General features: G+C 42.1%; 1 protein-coding gene across 3 annotated transcripts in view; it reads right to left on the reverse strand.

The window, feature by feature from the left end:
• LOC142184476 (diacylglycerol kinase eta-like) overlaps nucleotides 1-22,744 on the reverse strand; it is a 117,138-nt gene that overhangs the window by 86,401 nt on the left and 7,993 nt on the right. For all 3 annotated transcript variants that reach the window (XM_075259362.1, XM_075259361.1, XM_075259363.1), the window contains exon 2: nucleotides 6,193-6,406. In XM_075259362.1, coding sequence (XP_075115463.1) covers nucleotides 6,193-6,384 — 192 coding nt within the window. In that variant the 5' untranslated portion in view covers nucleotides 6,385-6,406. The remainder of the gene's footprint in view (nucleotides 1-6,192; nucleotides 6,407-22,744) is intronic.

Genomic DNA, 22,744 nt, shown 5'->3' on the forward strand with positions numbered 1-22,744 from the left:
TGCTTTCCTTTTGGGTTATGCAATTGTAATTATCCGTTCCCATTAGTCCCTGCAGTCTTTTAGTTTAGGAGTTGTATTTTCATATATACATCATTATAAGGGTACTGTTGGTGCTGGTTTGGCACCATTTATTTGAGAGATATATATTTAAATACATTAATATCAACATTTTTTGTACCCCTTATTACATTCTATGCAGTTCTCCTGTCTATTAGTGTTGTCCATATTGTTCATGGTGCATATCTGTGTACACACTTTTTCCATCTTCATCTGCTGATGATTATGCTTTTTATGTATGATTAATAATAAAACATTTAATAATTTTTATATATATACAGTGTATTGGTGTTTTATATGCGGTCCTGTATATAGTTTGTGTTTGCTTGATAGGCCCGCTGTGGTGTTGAGGAAACTTTTCTATGTGAAGAGATCTAGACAAGACATGTGGAGCTAGCAGCACATGAAAAGCTGAAAATGGCAGCCAAGTCTCCGGGCACTCCAAACAGAGATGTCTTTTCCTCTGTACTCAAGATTCTCCTCAGAGAGCGTTTTCCTCTGAAACTCCAAGCCTACAAGCACTAAAGTTGACAGACCTGGTTGTCCATACATCTGGGACTTCTACACGTATCTCTCTATTCAAGTAAGTCTTTGGGACAAATCTATATTTAAGAAGCCCATAGCTAGTCTGGCAGAATTTGAGGGTCTCCCGCTGCTGGCACTTGTATTTGCTTTTCTACATACGTATACCCAGTTTGTTGAGGACTAACCCCCTGATACAGGCCATCTTTACAAGTATATACAAGTTTAACTACCCAAGCAACTATTAATTAAACTATCCAAAGCATACCTGCTCCAAGCTCTATCACCTGCTAACTGGACACTACCTACAAAGATCGCTGTATTGTATGTGAAGAATTACTCCATATGTACATTTGTATTACTTCGTCCTGCTATTAAAAGAGCAACGGCTACCCCCGAGACCTGGTTGTCTGTTGTCATTGTCAGATATCACGTGGGGGTGGGTAGTCGGGGACATCAAAAAGGAGATTTTGTGCACATTTGGGACCCAGGGACCCCCTGAAAGCAGGCCACATCTGATATATTACCTGTGATACCAGCCCTGGCCCTCCTGTGTGTTACAATACCGGCATATTATCAGAGGACTACTGTGCTGGAACTACCGTGGAGGTCTAACTCAATTATTCTGGTTTCGATACATCATTTCAAAATTGTAGCATTCCCCCCAGCTCCCCAGTCGGCACTGATGTATGGCCACCATACTACTACCCTGTCAGGTTAATGCCTAGTTTCTGGAGAGGTTCACAGTTTTTGGCTTTCTTTGCTAGAAATATTGAGTAAATATATAAAACAAATAATATATGTTTAGACATTTGTAATGGTCCATTTTAGTGGACAATATCATACAGCACAATATAATACTTCATTACAAGTTACTGGACAGATAGCTGACGTGTAGTATATATTACTATTGCATAACCTATATATGTGAAGTAGAAGGTCTCCTCGTAAAAACAATGCATTCAATTAGAAACCCGTTTGTGTTTATTTTAACAAAAAAATCTAAATTTTATTTGAAAAAAAAAATAGCAATACTATTTGAAGGAAGGCTACATGGGATGATAGAGAATAACAGCAGCGGTATACTAAAATACATTTGCATTAAGATATAAAGAGATAAAGCAGATTACTTTGGTAGCTGCATTAATGTGACTTTAGGGATAAAGTATTAAAGATGCAAAGAGCATGCTTAATCTGTCCGCAAGTATACAATGACAAACATTCACCAAAAGGCTCATGTGCTAAAAATAGCAAGTTGCAAAATATAGTGTGACTACTGTGGTTAAAATGTTTCCATGTCTCCATTTTAAAATTAGCTTGAAACGTGGCTTTTATATTGGCTACTGAGCCCTGGTAACAGGCTTGTAACATGGGTGGAGGCGCAGCAGCAACGCACTTCAGAGACTTTATTTGTATCATAAAAATGGTAACGTAATGACCATTAGTACTATACAAAAAGGTATTACAGATTAATGCAATACAGGTCAAAAGAAACAGTAATGTTAAGCTGCTAGAATATCTTTGCAGAAATACAACTTATTCTGCAACATGTCTGCGGGGAGAGAGGCTCCTTCTCCTCCACCACATATTCTCTGCGCATTTTCTTGGTCATGTCACTTGGGAACATCAGCCATAGACAAACTAGATACAAGCACGCTACAATTATGTAATGTATTTATAGTCTCAAAACTGGCAAACTCTAGTCCTGATGCCCTGTGGATACAAGGGAGAATATACACATTACAGTCCTATGAAAAAGTTTGGGCACCCCTATTAATCTTAATCATTTTTAGTTCTAAATATTTTGGTATTTGCAACAGCCATTTCAGTTTGATATATCTAATAACTGATGGACACAGTAATATTTCAGGATTGAAATGAGGTTTATTGTACTAACAGAAAATGTGCAATATGCATTAAACCAAAATTTGACCGGTGCAAAAGTATGGGCACCTCAACAGAAAAGTGACATTAATATTTAGTAGATCCTCCTTTTGCAAAGATAACAGCCTCTAGTCGCTTCCTGTAGCTTTTAATCAGTTCCTGGATCCTGGATAAAGGTATTTTGGACAAACAATTCAAGTTCAGTTAAGTTAGATGGTCGCCGAGCATGGACAGCCCGCTTCAAATCATCCCACAGATGGTCAATGATATTCAGGTCTGGGGACTGGGATGGCCATTCCAGAACATTGTAATTGTTCCTCTGCATGAATGCCTGAGGATTTGGAGCGGTGTTTTGGATCATTGTCTTGCTGAAATATCCATCCCCGGCGTAACTTCAACTTCGTCACTGATTCTTGAACATTATTCTCAAGAATCTGCTGATACTGAGTGGAATCCATGCGACTCTCAACTTTAACAAGATTCCCGATGCCGGCATTGGCCACACAGCCCCAAAGCATGATGGAACCTCCACCAAATTTTACAGTGGGTAGCATGTGTTTTTCTTGGAATGCTGTTTCTTTTTGGACGCCATGCATAACGCCTTTTTTTATAACCAAACAACTCAATTTTTGTTTCCAAAATGAAGCTGCCTTGTCCAAATGTGCTTTTTCATACCTCAGGCAACTCCATTTGTGGCGTACGTGCAGAAACGGCTTCTTTCTCATCACTCTCCCATACAGCTTCTATTTGTGCAAAGTGCGCTGTATAGTTGACCGATGCACAGTGACACCATCTGCAGCAAGATGATGCTGCAGCTCTTTGGAGGTGGTCTGTGGATTGTCCTTGACTGTTCTCACCATTCTTCTTCTCTGCCTTTCTGATATTTTTCTTGGCCTGCCACTTCTGGGCTTAACAAGAACTGTCCCTGTGGTCTTCCATTTCCTTACTATGTTCCTCACAGTGGAAACTGACAGGTTAAATCTCTGAGACAACGTTTTGTATCCTTCCCCTGAACAACTATGTTGAACAATCTTTGTTTTCAGATCATTTGAGAGCGGGCTGTCCATGTTCGGCGACCATCAAACTTAACTGAACTTGAATTGTTTTGTAGAAAGAAATGGTCCAAAATACCTTCATCCAGGATCCAGGAACTGATTAAAAGCTACAGGAAGCGACTAGAGGCTGTTATCTTTGCAAAAGGAGCATGTACTAAATATTAATGTCACTTTTCTGTTGAGGTGCCCATATTTTTGCACCGGTCAAATTTTGGTTTAATGCATATTGCGCATTTTCTGTTAGTACAATAAACCTCATTTCACTCCTGAAATATTACTGTGTCCATCAGTTATTAGATATATCAAACTGAAATGGCTGTTGCAAACACCAAAATATTTAGAACTAAAAATGATTAAGATTAATAGGGGTGCCCAAACTTTTTCATAGGACTGTATACCAGACCCACAGCCACATGTCTAACTATGCCCACCCGCTCAGAGCCCCAGAAGGTTACTCTATCACCAGTTTATTTGGGATGTTCCAACAAGGCTTACAGAGGGCCAACTACTTGACCTATCCCAATAATGCAATGGCAATAGCTGAAGCACACAGTGCACCTAATGTCTATACTGCTGGCTTAGGCATTGTCACACACATAGCCGCACTCACCTTGCCATACATTCATGCAAAACACCAAGCTATGTTGAATGTTCACACCTGCCATACTCTCCCACACACCAGCCAAACACACATACATCGCCATCTACTGACACATTAGTCTTGCAGCTCCATCGAAATGTAATGCTCCTCCTTATCCATCTTCTTAGTTACCTTCCATACACTGTGCTTATGTAGTACAGTAGTGAAGTGATTTACTAGCAGGCAGTCTATTAGGTCCTGTCTTTGGCAGGGCTTAATAGACTCATATTTATGGCAGATTTGGAAAACCACTACAGCCCTTCTGTACCCCACAATCACATTGCAGGAATGCCCATGAGCTTAAAGAGGGAGCCCCCATCCTTTGGAACACCTCTTAAGTACCCCTGTTATTATCGACTGCAGCATCTACGACATTAAATGACTGGAATCGGAGATCTGTACTTTGCATCTTGGCTGCTGCAGGATTTTAGTTGTATGTTACAGCTGACCCTCAATACTAATGGCGTGAGCGCAGTTCTTTTGCTATCCCTGTACCATACATTTACGGCACTGTGTACTAGATGCTTATGTCTGTTAGACTGCCAAATAGAAGAATCTTTCAAACATGTTTTTAACAAGTAAAGTTAATATAAGATTCTGTGGAAGGTCCAGAAGTACTTAATGCACAGAATATGAAGTAAATGTCTAATGTGCATCCATCCTCCCGAACAGGCTGCTGTACAGAAGTCTGTATAGATCAGGAGATGCTATTCTGACATGACCAAATGAGGCCTTGGGGTTTGTTTTTTTTTTACAGAATGAGTTGTTATTTTTAATGGCACAGTCTATATCAGGGGTAAGGAACCTTCGGCTCTCCAGCTGTTGCAAAACTACAACTCCCAGCATGCATACTTGTTCTGCTGTTCTTGGAACTCCCATGGAAGTGAATGGAGCATGTTGGGAGTTGTAGTTTCACAGCAGCTGGAGAGCCAAAGGTTCCCTACCCCTGGTGTATAGGGTACATATATCTACCTCACTAACACTTCTAGTCTGTTTCGGCGTGGGGAAAATCCACCATTGTTTTTTAAGTTATAAATTTTACTCTATCCATCTTACAAATCTGGTGAGAGCTCTGTGAGCCCTGGTTTTATTGGTATCATTTTGTTGTATATAAAACTTATTGATTGATTGTTATTCCATTTATTATGAAGAAGCAAGGCAACCAAAAACACCAATTTTTGATTTTTCTTTAATGGGGTTTAATGTACAGGTAAATTAATGTGATAATTTTAGTTTCTGTGGCTATGACTCCTGTTCTCAAAATAGGAATAGGTCCCATATCTACTGAAGATTTATATCATATCCTTTACTCTAAAATGAAAGTGCTTCCCAAAGGAAAATATCAAGCACTAACATAAATAAATCCTTATCCCCCCCCCCCCCATCATTTGGGGTAAATTCTTATTTCCAGTTATAGTATTTGAATACCAATACCCTAGATACAACTTGTGTAATGGACTGCTAAAGCTACTACTAATAGGGTCCAGGACATGTGGTGTGTTGGGTCATGTTACATTTAAAGGCTGGGGTATAGGATGCTACACAGAAAAACAGTTGCATGATATTAAATATACACTCAATCCAATAAAAAAATACCGCACCAAGATAGAAATTTCAGATTGCTACACAACTCAACATACAGTTATGTCTCAGACAGATATGTAAATGATTATAGGTGCAGTCCAATTAGACACTGTGTATTGCCACAAGAGGGCATAAAAGTGCTTCCCCTGCTGCCCTATGAAAAAGATCTCAGAGGCTACTTTTGGGTAGTGTACCTCTTAGTGGGAGATCGTTGACTGTTACACATGCCTTTATGACACATTCAAAGACATTTTGCTCAGATGACAGACTTTAAGAGGGAGCGCGTCATTGGATTGTGAGGAGAAGGATGGCTGTTACAATGAATTGTCCACAATCTAGGTTGTTCTGCTGACCTATTTGTTAGGGGGTGTCGGGACTAGTGGTTACATGAAGGCATCATAATCATGTTGGGTGAAGCAAAAGGCAAATGATGACAATCAATCTTCTTACCTTACTTCGAATCTGCCCTGAAGTGGACACCTTACGGATGAGTTTGTGGGAAATGCCCTCTTGTTCCCCTTCACTGTCAGAAGATTCCTCTCCAGTAGTTTCTGTTGTGGGCAGCTTGTCTGAGTCGAGAGACGACACTGAATCACGTGTTGGTCTTTGAAACAGATCATCTGGAGTCAACTTCTGAGCCATGATGTGAGAACTGGATTTGTACCTATTATATAATATAACAGTACAATTAGTATAAGAAGTACAAACAATACAACAATACTGTACATTGCATGCATTACAAGAAGTATACTATTCTAATCCCATCATATCATTAACCTTAAAGAAGATTTTTCATCACTTTCACCAACTCCAGCGCTTTAGGTAAAATAATAGAAAAAGAGATATACTCAAAAATCTTGTAGAAAGCTGTCACCAAAGAGTCAAATACGTTACAGATGGAAATGAGAGCCAAATCCAAAGTTATGTATATGAATTTCTAATAATGAATTATTATCATTATCATTAAAGGCTTATGCCACGTTCACATCTGCACCTAGTATCCACCTGCTGCAAATCTGTATAAAAAAACATGGTTACACAGAACATACCATAGTCCATCTTTTTTGATAGATTAGTCAGTGGGTGTCTGTCAATTGTCAAACTGTCCCTTTGTTTCCATTTTTACAAATCCGTTTTTTCTCCTTCTTCATTCCAAGCATGCACAGAGAAGAATGAAGAATAAAAAATGGATTACAAAACGGACACAAACAGCGTACTATCTATCGGTAAGGCCTTGTTCCCACGGAGTAACGCCCTGCTCATGTAGACAAGTAAACGTGTGTCAGAGCGCGGCGCTTCAAAACAGATCCCATTAACTTCAATGGGTGCTGGCTTACGTGCGCTACCCATTGAACTCAATGGGAGGCTTTATAACCCATTGATTTCAATGTGTAGCGCGCGTAAGTCGGCACCCATTGAAGTCAATGAGATCTGATTTGAAGCGCCGCGCTCTGACACGTGTTTACATTTCTAAATGAGCGACGCGTTAGTTTATGGGAACGGGGTCTAATCCATTTGTGTCTGCCTTGCTTAGACATGAATGTTAAATAAAAACGTATTTGTTGCTGTTCATCGTGTATCATTATTTTTTTGGACGGAGCAAAAGTGTTGTAAGTCTGACATTTGACTCGATCCAAAAGAGCGGATACATGGCGGAAATGCTTCAAACACTCACCTGCGGATTGCTTTAAAACCCATTGAAATCAATGGGTTTTTTACTGACCCATTCCAAATCAGTTTTTATGATCTTTAGACGGATCACAGAAACTGATTCCATGCAGAGACATCAACATAAGTGTGAACCCAGCCTTACTATTACTGAAGGCTTCCTGGCCTGGTCACTACTGAACTTCTATTACACATCATAACTGTAAAAAGAGAGCTTTACACATCACATACATTATTCATTTCTATTACCATACATATTGGTAGCTCCTTGGATGAAATGTACATGTATATGTATTGTATACGTATATGTACATAATTATATGAAGCCCCTTGGATAAAACTCATGAAGCAGGCCTGGACAGAAATGATGGTTCCCTTATCTTAATATTTTGTTGCACAACCTTTTGAGGCAATCGCTACAATCAGACGATTCCTGTAACTGTCAATGAGACTTCTGCACCTCTCAGCAGGTGTTTTGGCCGCTCCTAATGAGCAAACTGCTCCAGGTGTCTCGGGTGTGAAGGGGCCTTTTCCAGACGCCATGTTTAAGCTACTACCAAAGATGCTCAATAGGATTTAGGTCAGGGCTCATAGAAGCCACTTCAGAATAGTCCAGTGTTTTCCTCTTAGCCATTCTTGGGTGTTTTTAGCTTTGTGTTTTGGGTCCTGTTACAGGACCCATGACCCGCGACTGAGACCAAGCTTTCTGACACTGGGCAGCACATTTCTCTCTAGAATCCCTTGAGATTTCATTGTACCCTGCAAAGATTCAAGATACCCTGTACTAGAGGCAGCAAAGCAGCCACAGAACATAACAGAGCCTCCTCCATGTTTCACAGTAGGGACAGTTTTATTTTCAAAATATGCTTCATTTTTCCATCAGTGAACCTAGAGCTGATGTGCCTTGCCAAAAAGTTTGATTTTTGCCTCATCTGTCCATAGGACATTCTCTCAGAAGCTTTGTGGCTTGTCAACATGTAGTTTGGCTATTATTACTTTTGTCAGATTGAGGTTATTTCTGTGACCATTGTCGGTTTTTCTTTCAATAAACGAGGGGGACCAACAATTTTGTCCATGTGTGTACAATATACTGTATGAAGTCACCCCTCTACTATTTCCAGAGAATTCAGGAAGCCAAGTGCACTCACCGAGTCACTTGGGCTAAAGTTTGGTAATAAAAGTCATTTTTACTTATTCATAATATAACAACTATTGACTTGCTTGGGTGTGTTTGGTGTGAAGAACAGAAAAAATAGAACATTCTTTCTTTTTTTTTTCCCCACAGAACTACAGTCCAAACAAAATAGAAGTCTAAACAGACATATAGAAATTACAGATTTACAAACCAAATAACCAAATGAGATTTGTCTCACAAATATTTGCAAGGTTCGTCCGTCAGATTCTTTTTAGACCCATCAGAATTGCTGTTATTATACTATGGGGTCTATGCAGGGAAGTGCGGAAAAATAATAAACAGTCTTAGGGCCCCTTCACACGGCGTAAGCGCTTGGCTCATTCCAAGCCGTACACGCGAGCGCTTCTAAACACTTTCCATTCACTCCAATGGGAGCGAGCTTAAAGCCGGCTTTACGAGCGCTCCCATTGAAGTGAATGGGAAGTGTTTAGAAGCGCTCGCGTGTACAGCTCGGAATGAGCCAAGCGCTTACGCCGTGTGAAGGGGCCCTTAGGGTAAGATCACATGTAACGTTGAGCGTGATCTGGCATGTATATGGCATGTCAGAATTTGCGCGCCGTAAAAGATCCCATTGATTTCAATGGGAGTTAGGAGCATATAAAGCCGCATTATTTTGCGCCCGTGATTTTGCGGCCGCAAAATCACGGGCGCGAAATAAGGTGGCATATATGCGCCTAACTCCCATTGAAATCAATGGGAGTATTTTGAGCACGTCATCTGCCGACACGTGTATACGTGCCAGATCACGCTCAACGTTACATCGTGTGAACTTACCCTTAGCATCTGGTGCTCCATCATGAGCCACTGATCCTCTTCTTACTATACACTGGGATTTGATGAGACCCCAGAGTATAACAACGGTTTGTGGTTGGCAAACCCCAAAATTTCAGGTTCGGCCAAACTTGAAATTTTGGGACCAATCAATTCCATGGCCCCTGAAAATGTCATACCATAGTTTCCATGAACTGTTGTGAGTCACGTGACAAAGTTACTATGAAATGGTCTATGGAGACCAATGCCACCTGATGTTTCTTCACTGTAGCATCTGCTGCTTTCTCCGCACTCTTATTGGTTGCCCAGTCTGGACCATAGCTGTCTGGAAATGCTGGAAATGGAAGATTTAGCTGAGAAATAAGTTTTAGGTTACAGCTGGCATTGGTTTATCTGAATGAAGATGAAATTGAAAATGTTCTTAAGGATGATTTAGCCCTTAATGTTACGGTGGATGGACATCAGCTCACAGAAAGACTAAGTGCAAGGAATGAGATTAGATAAATAAACTTTCATGGGGAGGAAATCCTGTTGTACGCTGCTGCTGTGGTAAGATAATAAAACTTCTCTCTATTGCCTGTATTCGTGCCTGCCCTGTACCATTCCTGCATACATAGTATACGTTCTTAGGTAGACTTAGAAACAATGGAGTCTCTCATGAATATCCTTGGTAAAAAATATGCAAATCTATTCTCCAGGATGTAATTAGGAGAACAGTGCCTCTGTACCCCGCCCTCTAGTGTTTTCCTAATTACATCCTGGAGAATAGATTTGCATATTTTTTACCCAGAATCCCTAGCGGAGCAGAAATGACTTGTAAGTCTCCATACGCCTATGTAGGCACATACTCTTCCTAATGTGTACGATTATCCCCTGACCCTGGTCTATAGTCTCTCACTCTGCCAGATTAGTATCCCTGCGCTATGCTGAGGAGGTCCAAAAGACCGAAACAGTGCTGTCCATAGCTGGGAATCTGTTCCTTTTGGAATAGAAATGCTAATTTGGCAATAAATCCCGCATCATGATAGTAGGCTTATTAATGGACCCATGTATGTTGTTAAGGGGGCTGCCACTAGAGGGCGGCATACAGAGGCACTGTTCTCCTAATTGCATCCTGGAGAATAGATTTGCATATTTTTTACCCAGAATCCCTAGCGGAGCAGGAATGACTTGTAAGTCTCCGTACGCCTATGTAGGCACACACTCTCCCTAATGTGTATGATTATCCCCTGACCATGAATGTCCTTTGCAGTGATACAAGTATATTGGAGTTTATCTCATGCAGACTAAGCGGGCTATCATTACAGAACTATTATAATAGCCAATCCACTCACCTAGGCAAGTAGCCTGTATTACTGTCATGTCAAAACTTTATTATCTGTGATCTAGTAGAGGATAGAAAGGATCAGTGGGTTTAGATCAGTAAAATGGGGTCTTGAATATATCCATAGGTTTGGTGTAAAGCTGAAAATTAAAAACTAAATAAGATCCTATATAATGTCACAATGTGAAATATATAGTTTTTGAATAACTTTTTAACACATATTGTAGTCATTTAAATGCTCTTTTAGGGCACCAGTGGGATTTGTTCGGGGGGCCCAACCAATAGCTTCTTGCTTGTTGAGTAGGGCTTTCTCCCCAATGTGCTATAACTATACCCACAACTATATTATGGAAAAAATTAAGACCTAACCCACAAATAAGCCCTTTTTTCTGAGAAATTAATAATATAAGACCCTGTCTTATTTTCAGAGAAGCTCAGTAGTATTATATTCTCCCCAGAGCCCAAAACACAGTATAATACCCCTTAGTGGCCCCACAAGGTATAATATGATCCGCAGCAAATTGACACAATATAATATGCTCCACATAGCATATAAGGCTGGACATGAAATGTTTGACAATTCGTTTCATGTCCATTAAAACCAGATCTCATAGACTTGCATTGAGTCCGTTTTACAGTCAAGATAGTGCAGTTCAGTTTTTTTGATGGCCGTGAAAAATGGACTGTCAATAAAACAAACGTGTATGGACACATTGAATTCAATGTGTTCTCAAAATGGATGTTTGACATGTGTTGCAAAAACATCAGTCACATGTCGGTTATTCACTGTTATGAGCAAGAGGCCTTACACAATATTTTAGTAATTACTATATGTAATTGGTGTTCACATCTATGACACATATTATAAGATGTACATGTTATTTATCACCAGGGTAAAGACCCTATAAATGATCTCCATTAAAATATCCAAAATGTACTTAATGCATGTTCCATGTACCTGTGACATTTTTGGGAGGGGATTACTCTTTTTTTTTTATATGACTGTTATGGAGTTAAAGACATCGGAACATTCTGCTGCATTTAGTTTGATAACCAAACAGGAACTGTACTAAGATCATCTTATCACTGCCAAAATACGCTATAAACCCCTTAACTGAAGGAAAAGCTTTAGACAGACTATGTCACTGCATCCTAAAAGCATTTTATACGCAGGAGATTACGGACAGTATTTCTGGAAAATAAAATATTAACTGTGTAAGATCGCTTTCTCCTATCTATTCGCAGTCCATACTTCTGTTCTTTTTAGAGATATTTCAGAATATGATCAAAATTCCCACAGTTTGTGAAATTGTGAACCAAGCAGTGATGTTATTAGCAGAATACGGAGATGGAAACCTGAAAACGGAGTTCAGACGCTGGTGTGAACCCAACGTAAGGTTGTTTCAACACATTGGCGGGCTCAGTACAAAGGTTTCATATGGGCGGCCACCACCAACGGACTTTATGTAATATAATACCCACTCAAGCAATATCAATTATCTGCAAAAAATTAATCTAGACCTGCTTCCATGGAGCGGTCTGCAGTCTCTGGCTCTATACTCATTGCACCGCCCCACTACAAGAAGCATCAGGTGCCTCCTGGATGGTGGATCATGGAGTTGGCAGCTCAAAATCACTGTTGGTTTGAAATATATCGCTGGGTCAAGGACAACTTGAGATCAATCCATAGCATGGAGTTGGTGGCTCAAATCACCATTGATTCATAATAGAGCCCCACTGTCCAAGACAGTACAGCAGCAGGTCTGCACCCAAAATTTGTGACCGTCTTGTTGGATTAGTGGCAAGTGGAGCTGATCTCGAGACCAGTTCAGTTGCATTTTAGATGTTATCCCTTCTACTCTTTTCTTCGGTAATGTTTTATACCCCCTTCCTATTTTCTTTGTTTCAATAATTCAAAGAATCCTTGTATAAAATTTACACTTATGTAATGTACTGCCAAATGTATAAATAAGCTATAGGTATGTCAGAACTTGACCACAGCTAACACTGCATTCAGGGGTTAGTCAGAGTCAAGGGGTTATATACAGTCATAACTTATCCACTGTCAAGTCATAACTGTGAAAAACCACTTGAGTGCAGGGAAACCTTCTTTCGCAGAATGTGTCCCTGCACTAGAAAGGCTTTCATCCATGAGTAACCCCTTCTAGGTCAGGGACTTCTGCTAAAGAAGGTTTCCCTGTATTCAGGAGTTACCCACGATCATGAGGGATCACAAGGGATTAATTGCATTCAGTAGAAGGAGTCCCTGCACTGGGGGCTACTCATGGTCAATTCATGATCATGGGTAACCTATTTATAGAGCAATGAGGTCCTACATCAGTTTAATGGAAATACTCAAAGCAGGACCAGGAAGGGAAAGGTACATACTGTTCTTGTTTACCGCTTACTCCCTGGTTATAAAATGGAAGGACATTATATTTATTGCATGGGGAATGGCTGGCATGGGTGAATACATTTAATATACAGACATGTCTGTTTGCTAGGCGATAGGTAGCCAGTAGAGATGAGCGAGTACTATTCGAAATGGCCGTTTCGAATAGCACGCACCCATAGGAATGAATGGAAGCCGCCGGCACGCAGACTTTGCCGGCGACTGGCCGCTTAACCCCCTGCATGCCGGCTGCATCCATTCATTCCTGTGGGTGCGTGCTATTTGAAACGGGAGTTTCGAATAGTACTCGCTCATCTCTAGTAGCCAGTGAAGGGATTGGCAAAGGGAAGATGCTGATACAAATGGCAGGAGAGGTGGACTAAGTGAGCAGCGGATCTGAGGGTGGACCTCAGGGGGGGGCCACAGTATTTACTGGGAGGCCACAGAAAAGGGTGTTTCATTAGTCTAACCAGGGGAGGATGAGTTCGTGGACAAGCATTTTTTGGGTGTGAAGAAAGAACAGATTTGATGAATGTTTTTGCGTTGGAGGAGGCAGGGAATGTTGTAGGCTTGAATGTGAGGCTTGAAGGACTAGGCAGAATCCAAAGTTGCCCCAAGGCAATAGGATTGCTGGACTGAGGTAAATGTGGCACCATTAACTTTGATATATTGGTCAGAAAGGTTGGTTGTGTAAGATGGGGAAGACAATGAACTTCATTTTCTCCATATTTTCTCCAAGTTTTAGAAATTGAGAGGAGAAGACTATGGCTACTACAGTATCCCATTGGGAATCATGTTAGGACTTTGAATAGGTCACAATGTAAATTGTGTGCAAGTGTAAACCATTTGTGGTTGGGCTTAAGGCTTCCTGCACACAACCGTGAGTCGTCCCCGGGTCACTAAAAACAGCACGGACAATTGGTATCCATGTGTCATCCATGGTTTTCACTGACCATAGAGCCACATTTACGGACATGTATACGATCTGCTCCATGAACATAGGACCATTTAAATGCATGTGTTAGTACTTTGATCCGCAATTGTGGACGCCAACGGTGGCCAACAGACCCCATTGACAATAATAGGATCTGTCGGGTCACCCTTTTAAATTGAAACCACTAAATGAAAAAGTCAAACTTGCAGCCCTTTCCATCAGGCTCTTATTGATGGACACAGCCAATGGAGACGCCGACCCAGATATGAACATAGCCCTACAGCGTATTACTACAGGTTAGAGGCTTATTTATATATTATTTTTTTTAAACATTTTATTAAACTTTTTAATATTTTTTTAGTCCATTTAGGTGACTTGAAACTGCAATCAGATTGCAAAATATCCTGGAATATTTCTGTATTGCAGAACATTATATGTCAGTGTTAGTCTATTAGGCCCAGCCTCTGCCTAGGCCAAGTAGACTTCTGTACACGGCCAAAGGACTTCAGTTTAGTACTTCAGCTGCCATGGCAACCTCCCGCACCATTAAGGGGTTAACCTGCCAGGGATCAGAGTCATCCACCCTTAGTAGTTGTGGCAGGAACACGACCATGCGCATCAACTGGGCTCCTGCTGGTGATTATGTGGCTACAATGGCAGTGGCAGAGCTACCACCTCGATGAATATATCCCTTGTGGACAGTGCCGCACCTCCCATGAGGCGACCTGAAGCGACCGCACTACTTGTACTGTATGAGTAATCAAGCAGGGCTGCACTACTTGTACTGTATGAGTTATTAAGCAGGGCTGCACTACTTGTACTGTATGAGTAATCAAGCAGGGCTGCACTACTTGTACTGTATGAGTAATCAAGCAGGGCTGCACTACTTGTACTGTATGAGTTATTAAGCAGGGCTGCACTACTTGTACTGTATGAGTAATCAAGCAGGGCTGCACTACTTGTACTGTATGAGTAATCAAGCAGGGCTGCACTACTTGTACTGTATGAGTTATTAAGCAGGGCTGCACTACTTGTACTGTATGAGTTATTAAGCAGGGCTGCACTACTTGTACTGTATGAGTTATTAAGCAGGGCTGCACTACTTGTACTGTATGAGTAATCAAGCAGGGCTGCACTACTTGTACTGTATGAGTTATTAAGCAGGGCTGCACTACTTGTACTGTATGAGTTATTAAGCAGGGCTGCACTACTTGTACTGTATGAGTAATCAAGCAGGGCTGCACTACTTGTACTGTATGAGTAATCAAGCAGGGCTGCACTACTTGTACTGTATGAGTAATCAAGCAGGGCTGCACTACTTGTACTGTATGAGTTATTAAGCAGGGCTGCACTACTTGTACTGTATGAGTAATCAAGCAGGGCTGCACTACTTGTACTGTATGAGTAATCAAGCAGGGCTGCACTACTTGTACTGTATGAGTTATTAAGCAGGGCTGCACTACTTGTACTGTATGAGTTATTAAGCAGGGCTGCACTACTTGTACTGTATGAGTTATTAAGCAGGGCTGCACTACTTGTACTGTATGAGTTATTAAGCAGGGCTGCACTACTTGTACTGTATGAGTAATCAAGCAGGGCTGCACTACTTGTACTGTATGAGTTATTAAGCAGGGCTGCACTACTTGTACTGTATGAGTTATTAAGCAGGGCTGCACTACTTGTACTGTATGAGTAATCAAGCAGGGCTGCACTACTTGTACTGTATGAGTAATCAAGCAGGGCTGCACTACTTGTACTGTATGAGTAATCAAGCAGGGCTGCACTACTTGTACTGTATGAGTTATTAAGCAGGGCTGCACTACTTGTACTGTATGAGTAATCAAGCAGGGCTGCACTACTTGTACTGTATGAGTAATCAAGCAGGGCTGCACTACTTGTACTGTATGAGTTATTAAGCAGGGCTGCACTACTTGTACTGTATGAGTAATCAAGCAGGGCTGCACTACTTGTACTGTATGAGTAATCAAGCAGGGCTGCACTACTTGTACTGTATGAGTAATCAAGCAGGGCTGCACTACTTGTACTGTATGAGTTATTAAGCAGGGCTGCACTACTTGTACTGTATGAGTAATCAAGCAGGGCTGCACTACTTGTACTGTATGAGTAATCAAGCAGGGCTGCACTACTTGTACTGTATGAGTTATTAAGCAGGGCTGCACTACTTGTACTGTACGAGTTATTAAGCAGGGCTGCACTACTTGTACCGTATGAGTAATCAAGCAGGGCTGCACTACTTGTACTGTACGAGTTATTAAGCAGGGCTGCACTACTTGTACTGTATGAGTAATCAAGCAGGGCTGCACTACTTGTACTGTATGAGTTATTAAGCAGGGCTGCACTACTTGTACTGTACGAGTTATTAAGCAGGGCTGCACTACTTGTACTGTATGAGTTATTAAGCAGGGCTGCACTACTTGTACTGTATGAGTTATTAAGCAGGGCTGCACTACTTGTACTGTATGAGTTATTAAGCAGGCCTGCACTACTTGTACTGTATGAGTTATTAAGCAGGGCTGCACTACTTGTACTGTATGAGTTATTAAGCAGGGCTGCACTACTTGTACTGTATGAGTTATTAAGCAGGGCTGCACTACTTGTACTGTATGAGTTATTAAGCAGGCCTGCACTACTTGTACTGTATGAGTTATTAAGCAGGGCTGCACTACTTGTACTGTATGAGTAATCAAGCAGGGCTGCACTACTTGTACTGTATAAGTAATTAAGCAGGGCTGCACTACTTGTACTGTATAAGTAATTAAGCAGGGCTGCACTACTTGTACTGTATGAGTTATTAAGCAGGGCTGCACTACTTGTACTGTATGAGTAATCAAGCAGGGCTGCACTACTTGTACTGTATGAGTTATTAAGCAGGGCTGCACTACTTGTACTGTATGAGTTATTAAGCAGGGCTGCACTACTTGTACTGTATGAGTAATCAAGCAGGGCTGCACTACTTGTACTGTATGAGTAATCAAGCAGGGCTGCACTACTTGTACTGTATGAGTTATTAAGCAGGGCTGCACTACTTGTACTGTATGAGTTATTAAGCAGGGCTGCACTACTTGTACTATATGAGTAATCAAGCAGGGCTGCACTACTTGTACTGTATGAGTTATTAAGCAGGGCTGCAATACTTGTACTGTATGAGTAATCAAGCAGGGATGCACTACTTGTACTGTATAAGTAATTAAGCAGGGCTGCACTACTTGTACTGTATGAGTAATCAAGCAGGGCTGCACTACTTGTACTGTATGAGTAATCAAGCAGGGCTGCACTACTTGTACTGTATGAGTTATTAAGCAGGGCTGCACTACTTGTACTGTATGAGTTATTAAGCAGGGCTGCACTACTTGTACTGTATGAGTTATTAAGCAGGGCTGCACTACTTGTACTGTATGAGTAATCAAGCAGGGCTGCACTACTTGTACTGTATGAGTTATTAAGCAGGGCTGCACTACTTGTACTGTATGAGTAATCAAGCAGGGCTGCACTACTTGTACTGTATAAGTAATTAAGCAGGGCTGCACTACTTGTACTGTATGAGTTATTAAGCAGGGCTGCACTACTTGTACTGTATGAGTTATTAAGCAGGGCTGCACTACTTGTACTGTATGAGTTATTAAGCAGGGCTGCACTACTTGTACTGTATGAATTATTAAGCAGGCCTGCACTACTTGTACTGTATGAGTTATTAAGCAGGGCTGCACTACTTGTACTGTACGAGTTATTAAGCAGGGCTGCACTACTTGTACTGTATGAGTTATTAAGCAGGCCTGCACTACTTGTACTGTATGAGTTATTAAGCAGGCCTGCACTACTTGTACTGTATGAGTTATTAAGCAGGGCTGCACTACTTGTACTGTATGAGTTATTAAGCAGGGCTGCACTACTTGTACTGTATGAGTAATTAAGCAGGCCTGCACTACTTGTACTGTATGAGTTATTAAGCAGGCCTGCACTACTTGTACTGTATGAGTAATCAAGCAGGGCTGCACTACTTGTACTGTATGAGTAATCAAGCAGGGCTGCACTACTTGTACTGTATGAGTAATCAAGCAGGGCTGCACTACTTGTATTGTACCTGTATAAGTTCAAGGCTCTAGATCACTCAGTATCATTGTATAGGACATTAAACACTGGATTGTGTATGAATAGGCTGATTTTATCTTTCAGGCTACAATCACATCTGTGGCACAGTCACCATTGGAGTCTCTGTCGCAGTATCTGCCAGAAATCACTAGAGGAAAATGTCCTGTAAGTAGAACTGTTTATCAGCTGGTTTCAGTTTTTTAACAATGGACACCCAACAGACCCCTTTATAGTCAACCTTGCAGTGGTCTGCCTCTCTATTGTTCGGGTCCCCTGACAGACTGGAACAACGGAGAGGCGACGCTAGTGTGAAAATGGTCTAAATATTCACGTTACAGTTATAAAATATTCTGCCATGTGACAATGTGAGTAACACATGAAGTACAAAAAGGGGAAGTGAATTTGGAAATTGTGAATGTCTGCAGGAAGACTTCTGTCTCATGGGAGTAGTAGAATATAGGAAATAATACATTGTCCATTACTGTGGGTGAGGTGTCTGGTCCCTGCATTCACATGGGTAAGTGGGATAGATAATGCAGACTTCTGGTGGCCGTCTTCAGTGGGTGGTCCGATGGCTTTACAGGGGATATCAGTCTGGTAGTTTTGGTAGAAATGATCCGATTTTCGGATGTGCTTTGTTCATATTTGGATATAGAGTTGTGAAGGGGGCAGCTTGTACCTGTCTTCATCTTACATTCCTCTCTTAGGCACTCACCAGAGTTCGTCCCCTCCTTTACTAAAAACTGTTATCTATGGAATGAAACTTTTTCAGGTTTTATCCAAGAGTTATGAGCTAAAACTTATGTGACAGCTTCATGGCCATGTTATTTATACTGCTTGTCTGGAGACAAGCGTAACTTTAGGCTTTGCCTCCCCCAAAAAGCAAAGAATACACCATATCTTCTGAAATGTAAAGGATTCTATGAAACTGAGAACAACACTTGGAAGGCAGAAAAAAAAAAACCTAGATCATCCCTGTAGTGAAGCACATGCCAAATCAAGTGGATAGAGAGACAATGTAAAGAATTTCAAGGAAAACTTATGGCACACCAAATGAAAAAGCTGGACTATTTTCCAAACGTGATCATAAGGTAGAAATTGTTCTTCTTCTCACCATTATCCATTGTGTCTGTGGTTTTTTGCATGCAATAATCACTGTATACTGCTGCTTCAGCATATGTGACGCTGCCACCCAATGTGCGCTTCAGCTTACAACCATGAAATGAGGGAGGGGAGTGTAAGGAATGGTTTGCCCTTGTGAAGTTCGTGTGGTAAATGGTCAAGTGTAAAGAAACTGGAAGAGGTGAATGGGTCCCACCTGTGTCCTGCACCTATGTCAGTACTAGAAAGCACCGGCCTTTGCTGCATTGCTAGGCTGTGGCCTTGGACTCTCGAAACATTGACCCAGTGGGCTATGAAAGCCATGTATTGTCCCTGCCCATGATTACTGTTCCATGTATTGATTGTGCTGTACAAGTGTTTACTCCTCCTTTTGCCTGTCCCCTGCCATGTTTTTTCCAAGTATTTTACTGCACACTATTTAACCCTTTCACTGCCAAGGGTCTCTAGAGATTTTGCACCTCCAGTAGTCAGTTTTCACACTTTTGAGATGGATAAATCAAACCTAAATGGCAACATTAAAAAAATCAACCAACCCCCCCCCCCCCCCCCCAAACACCAAAGTCGCAGAAATGCGCCATCCCATTTTGTGCATGCAAATTAAGTAGGACTTTACATAAAAATATTATTTTCCATCCCCCTATAAAAATTTTAGCAATCTATACCTTTATCTCTAGTGATAATCTTTATTACTATTATTTTAGTGTGTAACGGACATCATTAGAGACGTATTTTACTGTAGAAAGCTCAGGTATAGACAGGACAGGGATTGGGTGAAATGTAAACTTTATTCATGACTTTGTGTATATGTTGTGTAAGTGTTTGGTGCAACTTTTTTTTTTTGGTGCTGCGACCTGGACAATGGTAAATGTCTGGGTCACAGCACCAAAAACCTTCCTGGTTATATTCAGGGGGTATAACATAAGAATACCCCACTAGTAAAGCTCAGGGGGGAATTACATTAGACAATGAGAGTGCGAAAGTATAGTATGCTCTCTGACAGGAGGGGGGAAATAGGGACTAAAGCCCCCCCCCTCCTGCGGTCACATACAGGTTGTGTATAAAGATCAAATTGCTTCTCTGTCTGTATGCACACTGCAGGAGACCTCCTCCCCCATCCCCTTCCTTACAGTTCACGAGACAGGAGGGGGGGATGCTTTATAGTGCTGTATCTCAGGACTCGTTTGGGCTATGAATATAATTTTAGATTCATTTTAAAGATGAGAATCTCTAGAATTTAGAATATTTAGGTTGAACCCGGCTAATGATGAATTGGATAACCCATCTCTAATTAATAAAATTTAATCTAAAAAAAATTATGAATTAACAATACGCATTGACGAATCTTAATCCTATTAATATTATAAAGGTGAAAGTTTGTGTGTTTGGATGTTTGTTCTTCAATCACAGCCAAACGGCTGAATGGATTTTGTAGAAGTTTCACACACACACACACACACACACACACACACACACACACACACACTGCCCAGGAAGGGGTAATAGGCTACTTTAAATGTGGGTCACTCACCCCAAATGGCCACCGTGATCCTCCAAAGAATCCTCCGGCTCGGCTGTAGCAGCTGGCATTCCGCCAGAGCTGGTCTGTCCACGCACCTCCTATTGGTGCATGGCAGGGTGTGGGCGGACTATGGAGCCAGAGCTGAAGCACCATACGTTGGGGGCTGAATGTGGACGTGCCGATTGCGCAGGGAAACAGTGAGGAAGATGGCGGCAGCCCACATGGTCCCGGCGCCGCAGCTATCCCAGGCCGCCTACACACTCTCACTTTGCGGACGGCTAAAAAGGAGCGCACATGCCGGCGGCTGCTGCACCCGACATACCGCATAACTGGTCAGTGCAGATACATGGCGATGGTTGGGGGGGGGTTGCCCCAGGTCAGTGACCCCAGGGATCAACCACATTCCCCCTGAACGCAGCTCATCCGTCGGCGCAGCCATGTCCCCCCGCTCCACGCCGGCGTCAGGTTGCTATGACAGCCAGAAGCCTTGCGCTGGCTCCCTGGCCTGTCAGTCTTGCCCTTCTATTGCAGCCTACGCTGCATAGCCTGCAATAGAGGCGCCGGAATTATGCAGTGCATAACACTGGCGCTTCAATTGCAGTCTACCTGCCATAGGCTGCAATAGAATCAAAAGACTGACAGGCCCGGGGAGCCAGCGCAAGGCTTCCGGCTGGCATAGCAACCTGGCGCCGGCCCCCCACTCTGCCTCATGTATGCCACACGCAGCTACGACGCATACCTCCCAAGCATCTGCTCGACAACTACGGTATGTGCAGTGAGTGAGCAGAGAGAGCGGTGGGGGAATGTGAGTACAACTACACTGGGGCAGATGTGGGGGGGGGATCCTGAAGCTGGGGGCAGATGAAGGGGTTGCATAAACTGGGGGAGAGATGGAGGAGGGAATATAAGTTACAGGTGACTATAGCATGATTATACTGTGTAGGGGCAAATAAAAAAAAAGCATGACAATGGGCGGAATCAACATAAAAGTGGGCGGCGTTAAGTTTCACGTGGCGCATATTTTGTCCCTTTTTCGGCTCTTCCAAAGTTGGGAAGTATACGTAAGTACAGAGACCGTGGTGCCAATCGAACGCCACTGGGAGGCAGTGGTGAGCAGGGGTTTACACGTGTGCGCACCACCAGTCAGAAGCGCCAGCAATTGTGTACATATAAAGCGGTTCAGCGCCACCGCCAACCCACAGGCGAAGTCGCGGGTAACTGCAAGTCAAATATATATTTGGTGACAATCCAAAACACCATGAAATCTTTCTACCTTGTTTCTCTGAAAATATGACAGGGTCTTATATTATTTTTTTGTTCCAAATGATCAGTTAATGCCTATTTTCAGGGAATATCATATTTTTTTGATTAACAACAATCCTTTAACTAGTCCCCCTTACACCCAAAAAATTAGAGTTGGCAAGTGCCAATGGTGGATTGGTTCTCATACACTGATCTCCTGTCAAAGGTATGTCAGTGTCAGGTCCATTGCCATTTCAGCAGCGCTCCACTGCAGCCAAGTGTACTGATTGGTTCACCTTGGTGACTGGGAGAAGCCACAATGCTAAGGCTTGGGAGTGGAGTGATACCAGAGAGAATTCTCGATCTGTGCGAGAGAGACTTTCTCTGACGCTACGGCGGCTGGCTAGGCCCTGCCTGTGGGTGGTGGTCAGCTGTTCCCAAGCTAGCCTTGGCCCCGACAACTCCTGGCTCTCTAACACGAAGGCCTAGCCGACAGATAGCTACAGAAACCAAGGTGCAGCTGCAGACAACACAAACTGGATGGGATGTGCTGGAAAACAGACACGCAGCACAACACAATATGTAACAAGAGAATAAGGAGAGGAACAGTGGAGAGGTGAGGAAAGGGTTAACACAGCACTGGGGCAAAACAAACTGGAACCCTTACACCTTACACACATCAAGACAGAGTCAGGCAACCAGAACTGAAGGACAGGGCAGAGTAG

Source organism: Leptodactylus fuscus, chromosome 11 (genome assembly GCF_031893055.1).
Source record: "Leptodactylus fuscus isolate aLepFus1 chromosome 11, aLepFus1.hap2, whole genome shotgun sequence".
NCBI classification, from domain to species: domain Eukaryota; kingdom Metazoa; phylum Chordata; class Amphibia; order Anura; family Leptodactylidae; genus Leptodactylus; species Leptodactylus fuscus.